The sequence below is a fragment of the Gigantopelta aegis genome, chromosome 7 (genome assembly GCF_016097555.1).
Source record: "Gigantopelta aegis isolate Gae_Host chromosome 7, Gae_host_genome, whole genome shotgun sequence".
Classification (NCBI taxonomy): Eukaryota; Metazoa; Mollusca; class Gastropoda; order Neomphalida; family Peltospiridae; genus Gigantopelta; species Gigantopelta aegis.
The window spans coordinates 7,443,429-7,462,088 of NC_054705.1; the positions used below are offsets into that span (position 1 = coordinate 7,443,429).

Below are 18,660 nucleotides of genomic sequence, written 5' to 3' on the forward strand. Positions count from 1 at the left end.
TGAATTGTCATTGCCACCATTCTAGGTAACTTTATTGTTTTCAGGTTGAAACAATCATGAATGCTGTTGATATTATTGACCAAGCCGATATGTTTTCCAAAAATCTGAGTGGGGGTCAGAAGAGGAAGTTGTCTGTTGCAATTGCCTTAATTGGAGATCCTAAGGTATAATCCTCAGTTAGCATGTTTATCTAAATTAAACACAAACACCACTACTGTGTTATACATATTAAAGTACCAAATACCACCGTGTCACATTTTGGAGCACCCCTACCATTCATAAATGTGTAACACGTTTTCTTGTAATTCGATTTGATCAAAAATTTATGCACCTGGTACTTTTGTGCTTAAAACATATGCATGGTCCTACAAAAGTAGTCAAAGATGCTTCCCTCTAGCATCTTAACCCATTTGGTTTTATTTACTTTAAGGATGAGGGGTAGTAGTATTTGTATTTACGGTATCTATAGTGCTGATTGCCAAATTTGTTACTATTTTGATCTATTTTATTTGATTTGGTAGTAAACACTCTGTAACAAAATATCTACTTAGCTCACATTGAGCCATTTCAGTTCGACAGTAACCTTGATCTTCACATCCACAGCTGTATTCATTATTGAGTTAAAGTAGGGTTTGGTGTGTATGTCAAATTAAAATGTATTGTAAACTTGTTACTCACCACGTATATTTCTCTTCTCTATTCATTGGTTCAGTAACTCCATCGACATGCTCCCGATCTGGGCCACGACCACCTTTCTTCTGTCCACTTCTGCCTTTCTAGCTTTTCACGGACCCTCTCTTCACACATGTACTATTTTCTACACATCTGTTTTTCCATTGTTACACAACTCACCCAATAATAAGAGGCGTCCACATTATATATTATACAACTATAACTTATATATCTGTTATACTATTATACTATCAGTGTTATAGTTGCTTCAACACAAAAATCTATGAAACACTGAACATATATTTTTTTATCTATCTATCTTTGTATGTATGTATGTATGTATGTATGTATGTGTGTGTGTGTATGTATGTATGTATCTATACATATATACACATACACATACACACACATACACATACACATACACACACACACACACACACATATATATATATATATATATATATATATATATATATATATATATATATATATACACACCTGTATACATGTTGTATACAATTTTATATAAACAGTATGTAGAAGTGCATGTCTATGACACATAATCTACCACATGGATTTTATTTACAGAATATGTACATAATCTTTCAAATGAATTGGACGGATTATGGTCCGCCCAGACCGTGTACGCCTAACAATCTGGTACTTCATTATGACCATGAATATGATATAAAATTAAAAACTAGTATTTGTTATAAAATAGATATATCTTGCGTTAAAAATAATAATGTACAACATCTTGAATTGGTTTACTTTCCTCCATTAAAAATATCTACTTCATATAATAACTTTCAGATGCTAATCCTTGACGAGCCAACAGCAGGTATGGATTCGTCCTCTAGACGCCACCTGTGGTCACTTCTGAAGAACCTCAAAGATGGAAAGATAATTCTACTGACAACACATTTCATGGATGAAGCTGATATATTGGCAGGTATGTAGATAAAAACCGAAAACAATAATGATATGTGGCATGTACATATATGTGGTCAGAATTATTACCATTATCAGAATTATTATTTCAGGTTATGTTATGCATCACAATGAAAAAACCCCACCCTATTATATTATTCCTATATTTGGCATTGCTTAGTGGTGTATGGATGTATTTGTGTGTGTATGTGTGTGTGCGTGCGTGCACGTGTGTGTGTGTGTGTGTGTGTGTGTGTGTGTGTGTGTGTGTATATGTATGTGTGCATGTGTATGTCATTTGTATTACTAACAAGAATAGTAAGTTTGTTAATCTAAAATATTTTCATGTGGTGTCATCTAACTGGTCCAACCTTAAAAATAGTCTACCTATTGTATGACACACCAGTTTGCTATATTCCTGTGTTTGTATATTTTCAGATCGGAAAGCTATTATTAATCACGGCAGACTGAAATGTTCCGGATCGTCGTTATTTCTGAAACAAAGATTCGGAATTGGATACCATCTGAAGTAAGAATATTCACTACTGCTGTCGGTTTTATTATTTATGTATTAATTTAGTTTTACTGAATATAATGCCCACCAGAAAGCTAGCTTTAACAATAGTTACCTAACTTCAATATTTTGTGATTGTTTTTTAAATCATAATTTCTTTTACTAATAATTAAGTATTACGCGTAGACATACAAAGAAATAGCTATAAAAATGTATACATATCTGCAAATCCATGCTTAATGCTCGACACATTGACTATATAGATTCAAGTGAGTTTTGTCCTGAATCTGAACAACAAAATTGTTATCCATGATTAAAATCGTATATTTGCACAATGCAGTGACGAATGGCCATTTAGCATACTAAAGTACTAATCAAAATTATACCCAGGTGATTTTCCAGTCTTATATATTAGTTATGAAAATCCATGGAATAAAAACCATAAAAATGTCTCAGTATTATCATGACCTATTACGGTATTCAAACAATCGGTACAAAAAATGACAATAAATGACCTGTTATAGATAGAAATATGAGATGTATTTACAATTTTACTGCAAAACATACGTAATTTGAAACAGACTATAACACCCAGGTTGATATTGATTACACCTGACGGGTGAAATCACAAGTACTAAGCTAAGCAGAGGGGTGGTCTCAAACTGTATTGGTCCCCTGCACTGCTTTCATCAGTTTGGCTGTCAAGGTTAATTATAACTGGGCCAATTGTACTAACATTGACACCATCTCTTTCACGGTACTGGCTTTCTATGGCTATTACGTCTATGGTGATTCGCCCGAATGATGGATGAACCAAAGCCTTTACATCGGACAGTTTGAAGGTGGTGTTATTATTGACAATAAACAGTTTACAGTTTGCCCAAATAAGCTCGATGGGATTGAGCTCACATTGACGAACTGGGGTTATTAAAACAACATGTTCACATCCAGGGATTACGAGTACCTGCATGGAATATGATCAGTCGTCTACCTTTACCAGATGGAACCTTAGGTGCATGTGATAACACTTTTGGCAACCACATTCTGTCTGTGGAATGATTTTTTTTCACCCATGTTTCAACTAAGTATACCACGTCAAACCCTAATTGTCTACATGTAGTAATTTGTCTTATGTAATCACAGCGCTGTTGAATAATGAACCGTTCTTCTTTAATGGAGACCGGACACCAAAAGACATGTAGTGTGTAATGGATTAAGTCAGCGTCAAAGACCGCATTACTCGAACGCACGGCTCGCTGCGAGGCACCGCTCAGCTGCGCGTCTTAGGTTTGGGGTAAAAACAGAAGTCGGCGGGATTATGCATAGATCTGAACGAAACGAGGCAAACGTCATCGGTGAGCGTTATCAAGCAATACAGGTACACGTGTTCATTCTTTGGTTGTGCCTTTTAGTCGTCTATTTTTCTTTTCTTTTTTCTTTTTGTCTCCAGGTTTATCGGAAATTTAATTTACAAGATAATTAGTGTTATTATATACTGTCGACGTAATTATTGATGGTTAACTGCGCAGCGTTTAACTGCAACAGTAACAGCAATGTATCCCAAGAAACGGCCAAAATCGTGGTTTCGATTTCAAAAAAACCCCGAGTTGTTTTAAAACATGAACGCATTATTGTCGTCGAACACCAACTAAATACAGCAGGTTATGGTACATTAACACAAATATGTACTTAAGATATACAGAAATAAAGTTATTGCAATTTGTTCACACACGAATATTGAAACTTCACATTTATTTACCTATAATTACCAAATTAATTTTCACCGACAGCCCATAACGACTGCATACTAACGTCTCTTGATCTCGTTGGTCTGTTAACCTCATAACAAAACAGCTTGAAAACATGAATTATTACGTTAGTTAACAATGTTTATCGTCAGTTCAGTATATTGTCATTAAAATTAAAATGCTAACACTGGCAGGAACAACATATGTACTCTGGCCAGAAGGAATGATGGTTAATTAGTTTTAAAGCTAATGTCGATTATTAAAGCATAATAAAATTGTACTTTTCAATGCTTTCTGTATGTCATATTAAAAATACTCTATATCAAATGATTGTTTACCAACCCTGGTAATTACGCCGTTGTCGAATTGTTTCAACCTCTGCCAAAGGTACCAGGTGTGATGGAGAACAAGCCCCTAGGCCCGCCCCTCCAACTTTAAAATTTAAAACGGCGAAACAACAAGTTTATTACGTACCACCCAGAGGGTGCGGAGGGTAAATGTACATGTATGTAATCTCAGAAATTAATGTGTGTGTGTATATATATATATATATATATATATGTTTAAAATTTGTAAAAGTGCATGAAATAAAATGTCCAATAAAAACCCATTTCAAACCTACAACTACCCAATATACTCCTTTGAATATATTTAGTCTTTACAGGCCCGTGGGAACAACTTTGGGAGGTGGGGGGAGGGGGGCACTGACGGACCGGGTATAAACTCTACATCAGATTTTGGTTACAATGGCAAAAATTAATGTGATAAAAAAAATGCTCGCACGTGTATGTGGGCGGGGTGGGGGGTGGGGTGAGAGGGGGGGGGGGGGGGGGGAGTCTGTTTTATTAGTACCCTCAAATTATTTTCTGGCAGAAAACCTGGTACCTTTGGCAGAGGTTGAAACAATTCGACAATTTTCGACTGTTACCATAAAATAATATAATTAATCACTTTTGGCATCTAGCAATTTAAAGCAAAATTAACAATAGTTACCACATGGAATAAGCATCATATATTATTTTGTTTTACCTGTAATTTATTTTCATCAGGACTTCCTTCTTCCTCCATGAATGATTAAAGAATATAACACTGGATATATTGTAATTATTTTTATTTTATTCCAATATATAACAAATGTGTTTTTTGTCAGTATGTGGAGCAAACTACCTGAAACAGTCGGTTTGAAATCATGGTTACAAAATCCTAAAGATAAAAGGAACTGGCTCCTAACCTCACCTTCTATATAATATGAACATTTGTACAGGTCTGTAGGAACGATATTTGAAGTGTGTGTGTGTGTGTGTGGGGGGGGGGGGTACATTCTCTAGTGAAGGATACAAGCAACATTTTTATCTTTGTATCATCTTTATTTATGTAGAGTAGTGAAAATTTAAAACATACATTTTCATCCTAGAGTGTGTGATGGAGAACAAGCCCCTAGGCCCGCCCCTTCCCAATTCCTACGGGCCTGTTGTATTTTATATTAATAAATGCAAAGCTACATAATAATATTGTCAATAAGACATATTAGTTGTAAATTGATTGTCAGTATGTGGCAACAGTATAATATTTCCCAACATTTTTGTGTTTCTGTACCCGGACCGGCCGCGGTGGCGTCGTGGCAGGCCATCGGTCTACAGGCTGGTAGGTACTGGGTTCGGATCCCAGTCGTGGCATGGGATTTTTAATCCAGATACCGACTCCAAACCCTGAGTGAGTGCTCCGCAAGGCTCAATGGGTAGGTGTAAACCACTTGCACCGACCAGTGATCCATAACTGGTTCAACAAAGGCCATGGTTTGTGCTATCCTGCCTGTGGGAAGCGCAAATAAAAGATCCCTTGCTGCCTGTCGTAAAGAAGAGTAGCCTATGTGGCGACAGCGGGTTTCCTCTAAAAACAGTGTCAGAATGACCATATGTTTGACGTCCAATAGCCGATGATAAGATTAAAAATCAATGTGCTCTAGTGGCGTCGTTAAATGAAACAAACTTTACTTTTTACTGTACCCGGCTGTGGACAGTTTCGGCAGACTGGTAACACATTTTCTTAATAATTAAAAATACACGGTTTAACCAAACACATTAAAACTTGAAGAATAACTAATTAAGAGAACAAAGAAAATTGTGCTTATTTTAGTTTTGTTTTGTTAAATTATTATATCATGCTTTGGTGAGGAGAGGACGCTTTTTGCAAATTTGCGAAATCGGCCTCTGGAATATCTACTGACGTGTCATATTTACATCTATGCTGAACAAGATTTTTGATGAAATATTATTACATTTTGTGCGTTTTTCTTCTAATTAGGTCCATTTGCTTCAGTTTACATTAAAAAAGTCATAATAAATGCTTGTATGCTAGTGTATGACCGTGTGGCTTCCTCGTCTTCATCGGCAGTTGATTCATCAAAATTTTCGTCTAAGACAACATTTCCAGGATTAGGGACAAAGTCTCTGATAAGTGGTTCAAACTGATACGGTTTGATGCCATTAGCACCAGCTGGACACAATTCTTCGTCACTCGAATCGCTAAGTTCGTCCATGCTGCTTCGTAGTTTCTTCCGTTTTCCTCGCATCGATGACGTCACGGGTCTAACTCATCAATTGTCGACAGTTTCCGGCACACATCGGAGATCGGCGAAAAAAAAACACCCAACCAAGTCTGGCACGCTTAACTTGGTCAATAAGGGGAGCGCGGTAGTTGCGTGTTGTGGTTTATGACGGCAAACAAATTCATTACGCCGTATATATGGTTTGGTGTCCGGTCTCCTTTAAGCAAATGCCGATTATCACCCCTTTTTTTATAAATAAATCCCATATAATTTAATGTTCTTGTCAAAGTAGCATTTGAAGTATGTATACTGTCACCGATTTCTTTCTGCATTCCTTTTACAGTAGGTGGTAGCCTATTTTGATATAGCTTGTAAACAAACAGCACCCTGGATAACCTGTTTGTCGAATTCATCATCAATATGTTTGCGACCTTTGGAAAGTTTTAATTTTGAGATAGCCCCTGGGTTTTTTTTTTACCTTTCTTTACAATATAACAAATCTGTGCTGGCGATATCCCAACCACTCTAGCTGTTCTCTCAACGACTCTACTTAAAGTTATAAGCAATTTCCCTCTCTTATTCTCTAGATGAAAAAATTAATAAACAACGTTCTCAAGTTTACTAACTGTAACTGAGATTGCAGGTCATCGTACAAATAACCTGTCCTTTCCAATACTATGAAGTTCAATGAACTGCTTTATTAAATTAAGATTTTTAAAAATTATTTATTAGCACATTTACTATATGGACACAACAGAAGTAATTAGAAGGCCTAGTAACTTGCCTGATCCATTTGGGTTTTTTTAAAAAGCAATAAAATATGTTTCAATCAGTCAAGTCATTTTGTTGTTTATATAATTATTTTAGTTAGTTATTTGATTACATATGCTGGACTGCTATGTATTCTTACACTTAGTACATGTGATTTCACCTGTCAGGTGTAATCAATATCGACCTGGGTGTTATCAGTGTACAATAGAAAAATATTAAGAATTAACTACAAATATCACATCGGAGTTATTGATTTTAAAAATCTCAAATTAAGTGTTTGCTTTAAATGTCCTATGATATAATTGTGGATTTCAGTGGACTCAATATTAAATGTTTCAGCATGGTGGTAAATCCTGAATGTGATGCTCAGAAGGTGACTACTCTGCTGAAACAGCACGTGTCTGGCATTGAAATGAAGAGGTCACATGGTAAGGAGCTTGCCTTCACCATGCCCATGGCAGAAGTAAACAAGTTCCCAGGTATGTATTATATGTATCCTAATACACTACGGGTTCCTTATTGTATTTTAATGATAGTGATATTAATGTGCAACTGTGTACTCTTTGTTTTGTATTTGTGTTGTTTGTTTTGCGATTATAAGTAGACCCTGACTTACTCTTGTATTTGTTATGAAAAAAACACAAAAAAATCAAAGAAAACCCACAAAACCCCCACTCTCCCTCCAGGTAAACATATGAATTTGTGATAGTATGCTTGACTGAATGCATTTCTACTTATTTAAGTGGTAAATATACAATGCTAGCAATTGATAATTACTATCGAGTTGATATCGTATTTTGATAGCAATATTATTTTTCAGAAATGTTTTCTGAACTTGAATCCCCTGTCGGTGCAGGAAAAACTCGGGCACAATCACTAGGAATTATGTGTTATGGTGTTTTCATGACATCGCTGGAGGAAGTGTTTTTGAAATTTGGTAATTATGCGTAATTAATTAAACTTGTAATACGAAGTCTTTTGCCTTTTCCAATAGTGTAATATACCATCCAATATAATACTCAAAGTAAACACCACAAAATGTTTTCTGTTAGTCTAAATATTTTATGAAGAAGAAATTATGTAATAACAATATGGTCTTCTTTTTCATTAAATTGACTTAATGAATGATTGTCTCTTTAAAAGTAGACCGGCCTCGGTGGCGTCGTGGCAGGCCATCGGTCTACAGGCTGGTAGGTACTGGGTTCGGATCCCAGTCGAGGCATGGGATTTTTAATCCAGATACCGACTCCAAACCCTGAGTGAGTGCTCCGCAAGGCTCAATGGGTGGGTGTAAACCACTTGCACCGACCAGTGATCCATAACTGGTTCAACAAAGGCCATGGTTTGTGCTATCCTGCCTGTGGGAAGCGCAAATAAAAGATCCCTTGCTGCTAATCGGAAGAGTAGCCCATGTAGTGGCGACAGCGGGTTTCCTCTCAAAATCTGTGTGGTCCTTAACCATATGTCTGACGCCATATAACCGTAAATAAAATGTGTTGAGTGCGTCGTTAAATAAAACATTTCTTTCTTTCTTTCTTTAAAAGTAAGACACAATTTCTTGTTTAATGTATATAATTTCACAGGATCAGGGAGACAAGAAAATGAAAACACTGACTCGTCCTCCGAAAACAGGCATTATAGTATACCAATGCCGAATTCAGACGAAACTGTGAAGCTTACGTCTCAGCAGTTCTGGACATTGCTCAAGATAAGATTAAAGTTAAAGATTCGGAACACTGCCGCTTTGGTGTTCCAAATATTGATTCCCATTATCCTCGTCATCGTTGGCTGCATTCTCAGCAAAGACGGTACAACTGAGGATAAGTCAGTGACAGAACCAGTGACAATAAAACCATTCTATGTTGTTCCGAATGAAGTACCTTTTCTCGCTATTGATTCAGCAGGTAATGTATTAAAATTACGTAAGTGTTGCAATGTTTATGACGTAACAAAAACAATCAGAGTTATTTGAATATATGATTATAATCATAATTATCGATGGCATGTTTAGTAGACCGTGCACACTTTTGTGTTTTTTTCTTATTGTTTTCGTTTCGTTTCGTTTTGTTTGTTTTTTGTTTGTTTTATTTTTGTTTGATTTTGTTAAAGGAATGAGATAGGATAGAACAAAAGCCACTAAAATTGTTAGCGAAAAGGGTTTAATATGTATCACTGTTACATTTCGTAGAGGAATATTATTACAGTCCCAAAACAAATTTACGGGAGAAAGGTTTGAGTTTTTTTTCATATCTTCAAGCCTTCTGTATAAAAGTAGCGGGGGGTGAGCTTCTCAAAATTATGAGCTCACTCCTGCAGGTGGCGAAATCCAAGAAGATACGAAACTCGACTTCAAACCTTTGTGCACGTAAACCGGTTATGGAAGTGTATTAATTGGCCTCTACTATTTAGAAGTTACATTGTCACAAACCACTGACATATTTAATGGATCAACAAAGTATTACCTGAAAGTATTTAATGTTTTTGAAAGCAAAAACAATAATTCCATAATGTCATATCAAAGATGCTAATAGTTGAATGTTGTAACAAATGCACATCTGCATTATTTATCTAACTTAGAAAACGTTTTAATAATAATAATAATAATAATAATAATAATAGCACCGTTGTGGCTATATTTTTTCCATCTATGCAGGTGTATACAGGAGTCAAATACTGTTCTAATTCAGTTAATGAGCGCAAAAAACTCCCATTCTACACTTTAATGAATAAAGAAAACTTAAAAAAAAAATTTGATTAATTTGTATAGCATTTGTGACTGATTAAGAAACGGTACAAATAAATTGTATAGAAACCAATTTATTAAACTATGCATGACTTCTCTCAAATATATATTTCTGTTTCTTTAAGACACATTAGCTTCAAAGTCGTTTATACATGGACTGGAGAGAATATATGATGTTCATAAGGTCAATGCATCTGTCAATATTTCTGAATTGTCAACATACTGGATGGGTGTCAATGTTCGTGACATAAAAGCAGTAAGTATGCTTTTATTTGTGTTGTCCTTTTTGAAGACTTTTATTGAACAGATACCACTTTTTAACTCCTGTTAAACAGGTGATCTTAACTTTTTGTCACTAACCTTGAGTGCTAAACAAGACGTAACATATAGTTAGGGAACTAATCTCTAATTTATATATGCACAGAACAAATGTATATTCAGTGGACTATTTTCAGGATATATTAAGTAAATATAGAAGAAAAAACATGTCAGTTTGTATTTCAGTCATTTTGCAAATTGCATTGAAGAATTTGGCAATTTACAAACAATGCCCAAACAAGAAAGAAAGAAATTGTTGACATTGTATGCTGATAATGCATCTCAACGGCATCCAGTTATAAAAATGGCTGATGGTACTAAACTTCCCCGAACACCTGGTATCATCACTCTTGTACAGTGATTCATAAGTGTGTGCCATTACAACTGTCTATATTTCATTGAGCTCTATCCTGTGCACGTTCGGATTTTAAGCTAGTGTTGGGCGTGCCAGTCATCCTCTAGGTGGTGTAAGGTGGATGAAACATCATGTTATGGATCACCTAGCGAAGTGGCTGTCCTCTCCGAGACGAGCACCTGATAGTGGATTAGTGAAGCAATAACAGCTTTGTCTAAAACTCGTTTCGACTGCCTTTTATTACAGTATATTTAGTTAAATACTATGTTTTAAAGTTTGTCTTAATTTCTCACTGTGAAACCTAAGTCCGTGAAACTTGGTTTATAATTGCAGTTATTAAAATGTTTGCTTTGTTTAAGGACACCATTAAAGCACATCGATTTATTAATAATCGGCTCTTGGATGTCAAACACATGCTCATTTTGGCAGAGTCACAGAGAGGAAACCCTCTACATTTATTTTTTCATTAGTAGCAAGACATATTTTATATGCACCATCCCACAGACAGAATAGCACATACCACGGCCTTTGATATACCAGTCGTGGTGTGCACCACCACGTGTTCTTAGACGTGTTTGCGGGAATGAGTAACGTAACTGTCTCCAAAAACATTTCTCCTCCTGCAGTTATATTTTAAAATGTTCTTAATTGTCCAAATTAAAATGCACAGAAAATGACGTCAATTTAACTAAACAAAAGAAAAATCTCCATTCTGGCCTTCAAAGTCCTTTTTTCTCACTGGCTTATTTTCACACTCACGACCATCTGTCACTATTCGCCATTACAAAATAAGACAAACATGGTTTTACTTCGTGACACATCATTTGCATATAGCAAAGTTCAAACTATGTTTTCGTAATATTTCAACCAACAGAACAAGCCATCTACAAAAATTAGTTTGCTGGCTGACACATTTGCATATACCAAAGTTCAAATTGTGTTTTCGTAATATTTCAAACAATATAAAGAGCCATCTAATTACACATGCTCAGTTGTTCGCAATAGTTCCCTTGAGATGTTTACAGCACGATACGTCTGTCAAAAACATGCAATGTTCGGAACTGTAGTTAATGTCGTAGGGGTGTCAACTACCCCCTATCCAATAAATTCGCATAACTTAAATTATAGTCATTAAATATTATCTCTAGTGCTACACATAAAAGGTTTTTTTTGACGATTTAAATATAAAAATGTTCTCGGAAATAGCACTTTAGTACTTATTTCTCCATACTTTTCCCATCCTGAGAAATATAAACTACGTCCCTGAGTTTTAATATATTCCAATACCAGTAGGCCTACAGCCCTAACACACGCTGATAAAATTGCATTTGCACGTGCGGCACGAACCACTGAAATTGACGGTTTTACTGCTCCAGAACAAAATGTGAGGCTCACCACATCTGATCCCCGTTATTTTTGTTTCATTATTTACTGCTTTCTAGTTATTGATTATATTAGCCACAGAACTAATATAATAATACACTCGACCTTAAGTGGGGTATAAGTCAGTTATACCCACACTTACTCGGTGTATCGCCTCGGAGGCCCCACGACCAAAACTGTAGGGATATTCACCGATACACCTAATAAAGTGTGGGTATAAGTATTACGTATTCACCACTGATTGGTGTGGTGCTCATTGGTAATTAGTAGAGGAAAAAAACAAACCCTGCAACGTAAGGAAGCTTGTTCATAATCTGTTATTTTTGCATTATTTTGACTTTCATATCCGGAAAGAAAGTACGGTTCAAAGCACCAAAAACGTGAAGTTTGTATCACAGGGTGGAGAAATACTGGAATGATTTAATTACATGTAGTGTCCAGCAATTCAGAACAAACATGAGTAAATGGACATTAGTGGTCATGATTTATAATAATTATTGTCAAGTGGCGAAACAGAACAATTTAGTGCTACTTACTAGTATTTAATATTTGTGAACATATCTGTTACATCGATACATTCAATGATAATTATTATGACTGTAATTTGTTTTTATTCATGGTTTACTAGTTTATAGAAAATCAGACACCACATAAGCGCACTCTAACCTGGAAAATAATGCGAGCGTATACATTTCGTGACTTGAGGTTGAGCGTGAACGAAGCGAAATGAATCTGTACATTGGATGGTGATTTCAGGAACAGAAAACCAATGAGCAATGTCCGATTATCAATCCATTAGGGAACACTTAAATAGTACGTGGGTCACCTCGGTGACCTGGGTTAATTGCTATAGAAACTGGATAGCCTCGTGGGGACGCTACTTTTTCACGGCAGCTGTCATCTGACCTCGGTGACCTAGGTGATTGGGTTTGACAGCTGCAGAGGATCTGGAAAAGTGGTATCGGGTTACGAGAGGCTGGTGTGAGCGTGGGAACCTGAAACGTACATGGGGCGTAAGTGACTCGCGTACTACTCACTTACCTCAACTGAATGCATAGAAGTAACTACTTCTCTTGTGACATTTGATGTCAGTTGTCATGAGTTTAGCCTGTAGATTCTGTGTGTTGTTTTTGCTAATACATTAAATCACACACACACACACACACACACACACACACACACACACACACACACACACACACACACACACACACACACACACACTGTTTTTCAACATTGTGGCAGCCTCCTTAATGAAATCGTGTGGAGTGTAATATCACTAGCATTGGATATCATCCACTGTGTATAGCTAAATTCAGAAATCCCATAGATATTAGATATACGTATTACCTTCTCTACATCCGTTAGCACATACTCTCCTACTGGCAACATACTGTATATAACCTCAACATCTGTCATCCATGCTTGTATGTTTTATTTTCCCACTTCAGAACATGGGTTCGACGTACACTGCACTGTACAATGACTCAGCTATCCATTCATTGCCGGCAGTGATCAACGTCATTTCAAATGGACTTCTTGCATTTGCTGAGAATATAACTGTATCCAGTTTAATGTGGCCATCAGTTTTGCAATCAGTCCAGGCTAAACTGTCGTACAACCCCAATGCCTTCTCAGCAGCGTTCGTTCTTGCCGTTGCATTTGTTGTTGTACCAGCGGGCTTCAGTGTTGAGATTGTTGCTGATCGTCAGGTACTACTGATTCATAGTAATATACTAGTTAATGATTTGGCCTGCACATGTCTTCATTCATTCTTGCAGGCAGCAGGATTCCTGAACTAGGAGGATTTGCTGTTGATATTATGCTACACCAATAGCTAGTATTGGGAGTAATATGAAAATGTTTGACAGGGACTCCATTAGGTTCAAAAGAGTATTCATGGGGCAGCTGTGTGATAAAAAAAACCCGAGATGTTCACTTCTAGCAAAAACCACAAAACTACATAAAATACAGGGCGAAAAATGAGTTCATCTGTTTCTAATTAGGTTAATTTCAAAATCGCCGTCAATATACAATTTTCAACAATATTTTACCTGACATCTACATGAAATGTTAAGGTGATATAAAATGCTAGTACATATGGTTTTGTAGTAATGGAATATAATAAAATAACATGTTATAACTTCTAATTTGCATTAATCCAAAATAGCATCCAAACATAACAGGTCAAGGGACATTCATGCACTCATTCATAGGTTATGGTGCACTGAACTGCATACAATAGGTTTCAAAATATTTGAATCTGTATTAACATTTGACTTTTATTGTAACCATCCCATCAAATAGAAATATATTTGCTGCGTCGTTAATGCAGTGCACTTTGTCACAATCACCCACAAGTAAAATACACTTATGCCATTCATACAGGTACACTGTACAATACAGAAACACGGGACACCACTCGTCCTTTTTACTTTGACCAATCCCAGTCTGCTGGTGATGGCAACATTGGTCTTGCAATGAGAGCCCGTCACCGTATGTGACCTGTCTTGTACACTGCCCTTTTTTCATATGCTGAAACAAAGTAGGCTGAGTAGGTGGAATGGTTTCTACTCGTATCTGGTGATTCCCATGTGCAAACAAATGTTTCATTCACCACAGATAACTCTGAGACTTTTCTGTAGAGCTCAAATATAAAGTATTCTATTTCATCCACGTCCTTCTCTGTTGAATGTCATCGTACTATATCAATATGATCTATAACCCTAAAACCTATATTTTAGGTCATGTTAATATATGAACAAATATAATTTAATAAGGGCCATTTTGAAATTATTCAAATTAGAAAGGGAAAAATTATTTTTTCAGCTTGGCACTCTTTTGTATTGATCATGTCTTAAAACCCGTATTTCCAAAGTTTTATACCTTGTGCCAGAAGTGAACATCTTTTAAAGATATAATCCCTACTATATAGTGTACAGATAAGAAATTAAATGGCATCTAGACGACTGCTGTGATTCGGAATAATGCATCTGTTCTATTTTAGACAAATACACAAACTTCCATAACTGATGAATGATATAAACATATTGTTATATGACTTTTTTGCTTATTCAATTTTATGTTTGTAGGAACATATGGATTACAATCTGTTATTTAGTAGAAGCATATGTTTAGAAGGAGACATTTTCATATGCATTTACCATGCATACACAAAAGTGTATAACACATGAGTAGGATTCATCTCCATTTATTTAATTCACATATCATATTCACCGCTGATGCATCTTTGTTGTTCTGAATATGTCTGGGTTTCTTTTTTTATATAGATCAAAGCTTACAATCAGCTACGAGTTTCAGGAGTTTCATTTCCAATGTACTGGATCACACTATTTCTGTTCCATCTCGGCATATATCTTATTCCAGCAGTCATTAGCATTGTAATTGTGCTTGCTGTTCAGGTTAGTATAGACTTATTGTTCTCGTAAGGAAATCCACTTTTGAAACTAACAAATGTGTGGTTTTCCAATGACAATATATATAGCATGTATTTACTGGCATGTTTGGCTAACCATTAATACATCCCTCCTTCCATCTCCACATCTATACCCCACGCGCTCGCACATTATTATATATACATCTGTACATACACATAATAGGACATTTTGCAGTTTCCGCAATACAAATGTTTCACTTGTATATATATACATGTTCCTCCATCCACACCACCCATCTATCCATAAAAACACACCTGTCTATGTACACACATGTATACACACACACACGCATAGACACTCACAAACACGTACGCATACACACATCTAGTGATACATAATGGTACATTTGCTTTTAATACTTTCATTTCAGATTCCATCGTTTTCCCCTGCAGGTGCCATGTTATCTCTAGTGTTGCTCTTCGCAGCGTATGTTCCTGCCAATCTCTTGCTTTCCTATGTTGTTTCGTTTGCCTTTAGCAAATTCGAAACATGCCAGGCAGTCCTGCCCAATGTTTTCATCTTTGTAAGTAATTTTGCATCCATTTTTACTGATAAACATTATGGTGTCGTCATAATTATTAACACCATGATCAGTTTTAAAGTGACAGGTCCTAGTTTGTAAACACTACGACGGATGCTTTCACTATTAGAGCCGTTTTCGATAATTTAAGTTAGAAGTTACATTTCATTGTTAACAATATCTGGGGGTTTTTATACTCTGAAATACCTTTTTCATAATTCTAAAAACGCACGTAACTTTGAGAAGTAACGGTTATTGAACCAAGCTGTAGTCTAGTTTTAGACTATACTTCCCCATTTAAACATCAGCTGGTTTAGTTTCATTATATTATTACTTTATCCAGGTGTTACATGTTTATAGGTCTGTGTGTGTGTGTGTGTGTGTGTATGTCTGTGTGTATTTATGTATGTGTTTGTGTGTGTGTGTGTGTACGTCTGTGTGTATGTGTGCATGCATGTGTCTGTCTGTGTGTATGTGTCTATGTGTGTATGTCTGTATGTATGTGTGTGTATGTGTATGTATGTATGTGTGTCTGTGTGTATGTGTATGTGTGTGTGTGTGTGTGGGTGTGTGTATGTATGTATAGATGTATGTATGTGTAATATATGTATATATATATATATATATATATATATATATATATATATATATATATATATATTAGCTAACATATCCTGTGTAATCAAAGTATGCGTAATTTGTCAGATCACACGTTCAGAATTTGATAACTTTGCAAATTACATGTAAATCAATGGAGGTCTCGGCACTACGTTTATTGACATTTAAAGAAACGTACTTCTGTTACACTCCATAACTGACTTATGCATTCATAGTAATCAAGTAAAAATATTTACACTGAAAGCTGTCAAGCGTTCAGGATCCCCACCCCCACCCCCCAACAAACCTTAAGCACTAGTCTATTTTCATATAGGGATATACAAAATGACGTAATTCGAGTTTCACATCATTTCCATTCAAAAATACACGACGTCACATATTCGTACACCATTTGAATATCTAGTAATGGCTGACTGGAATTAAAGTTGCATGTACAGTTTTCAAAAACACGTATTTCATTTCATTTCTACTTATTTTTGTGCTTATATCCAATTAAGGTTCAAGCACGCTGCCCTGGGTACACCTCGGCTATCTGGATTAGTTGTTAGTTTATTAGTCGTTAGTGAGAGAGAAGAGGGTGTATTGGCCTTACACCTACCCACTGAGCCCGAACGAGCTCGCTCTGGGTTGGAGCCGGTACGGGCTTGCAAACCATGTACCACGTTGTTTTAAGCTTGAGATATCTGATAAAGAGATTATTTCCTTTCTGTGTTTCTGTATCGTAAATAGCATATATTAGAAGTAAAAATAGTATATTATGCTCGCCATATATATCCTTATAATAGACTCAATTTAATGATTAACATATAATTACGACGTGTTACATATAATAAATACACAGGTGTATATACCAACCACCCATGGTATACATTAATTTGTTTAATATAAATACATCCATGTCTATTTTTTCAGTCGGGAATTATACCCTACATAGTGATATCTCTGATGGATATGTTGGGTCAACCAGACGTAGCACAAACAATTCACTACACGTTGTGCGTCATTGATCCACCATATATCATCTTTGGCGGCATCTACTACATTGACAGAGTAAGATTACATTTATTAACTGACATAGTGTTCACTATTTTCTGTTCACTTCTATTTAGTCTTTTGATGATGTATGGTTTTGTCTCTTGTAATCTACACATATATTTTAAATTACGTTAGACCACCTTTTTGTAATTTTAAATTTAATATTTTTTTATTAATTATTTTGTCTCTGTTGGAATAATATGTGAAAGAGTAAGTTTTTGTAGTTTCATATTGAGGTGTTTTTTTATGGAAATACTGCTTTTCATTGCTTTCATTGCGCGCACACACACACACACACACACACATGTATATGTATATGTATATATATACGAGTGTGTGTGTGTGTGCGTGTTATTGCGTGCGTGTGTATGTGTGCACAAAACATATGTAAGTTTGAGGTGAGTTCTTTTGTTTTCAGATCTCACGTGTATCTGATATTCTACAGAAGCCAATAACATTTGATATGTACTTTGAGTGGAATAACAATATCATCTATGCGATTGTTATGGTATGTACTTTAGCTTATTAATGGTGTCGAGTTTGACATTATGAACAGTACAAATACTTGACTGAACATGTGGGCCATGTATAATAAACTGCGATTGGCAATTCAGTTAACTGAGTTTTCTATATATCAATTTTGTTTTCTAATGGCTTTCTCGAATATCATCACAAGTATTGTAAATACTAGTTATCGTATGCGTTTTGCATTCCAAGTCATGCAAACCAAACACGTTTGTTAGAGTGAGGTCAGTGTGCAGTTATCATTACATCAGTAAAACTGGTCAAAGAAAGTACATATAATCCTCCAAAGTATCTTAAATTGGTTACACAAAAAATACTGATGTGTAATATATGAAGCTCAATTGTTTTGTGATTGTAATTTCCAGAGATTTGAAAGCTGTGCGGAAACGCATAAATGCACTTTTCCATTTCGTCTAAGAACAAACAAAAAACATGATGTTCAATACTGTTGACCACACAAGGTTCATTTGCATGTTTTAACGGTTTCAAGTTTATGATGTGTGCCTTATATTATAAGAT

General features: G+C 35.7%; 1 protein-coding gene across 1 annotated transcript in view; it reads left to right on the forward strand.

Moving 5' to 3' along the window:
• The window catches only part of LOC121377842 (cholesterol transporter ABCA5-like), a 58,016-nt gene that overhangs the window by 31,384 nt on the left and 7,972 nt on the right, over positions 1-18,660 (forward strand). The window contains exons 12-21 of the mRNA XM_041505940.1: positions 45-164; positions 1,489-1,627; positions 2,044-2,134; positions 7,502-7,665; positions 8,770-9,090; positions 10,055-10,185; positions 13,437-13,697; positions 15,814-15,966; positions 17,494-17,631; positions 18,035-18,124. Of these exons, the coding sequence (XP_041361874.1) occupies positions 45-164; positions 1,489-1,627; positions 2,044-2,134; positions 7,502-7,665; positions 8,770-9,090; positions 10,055-10,185; positions 13,437-13,697; positions 15,814-15,966; positions 17,494-17,631; positions 18,035-18,124 (1,608 nt within the window). The remainder of the gene's footprint in view (positions 1-44; positions 165-1,488; positions 1,628-2,043; positions 2,135-7,501; positions 7,666-8,769; positions 9,091-10,054; positions 10,186-13,436; positions 13,698-15,813; positions 15,967-17,493; positions 17,632-18,034; positions 18,125-18,660) is intronic.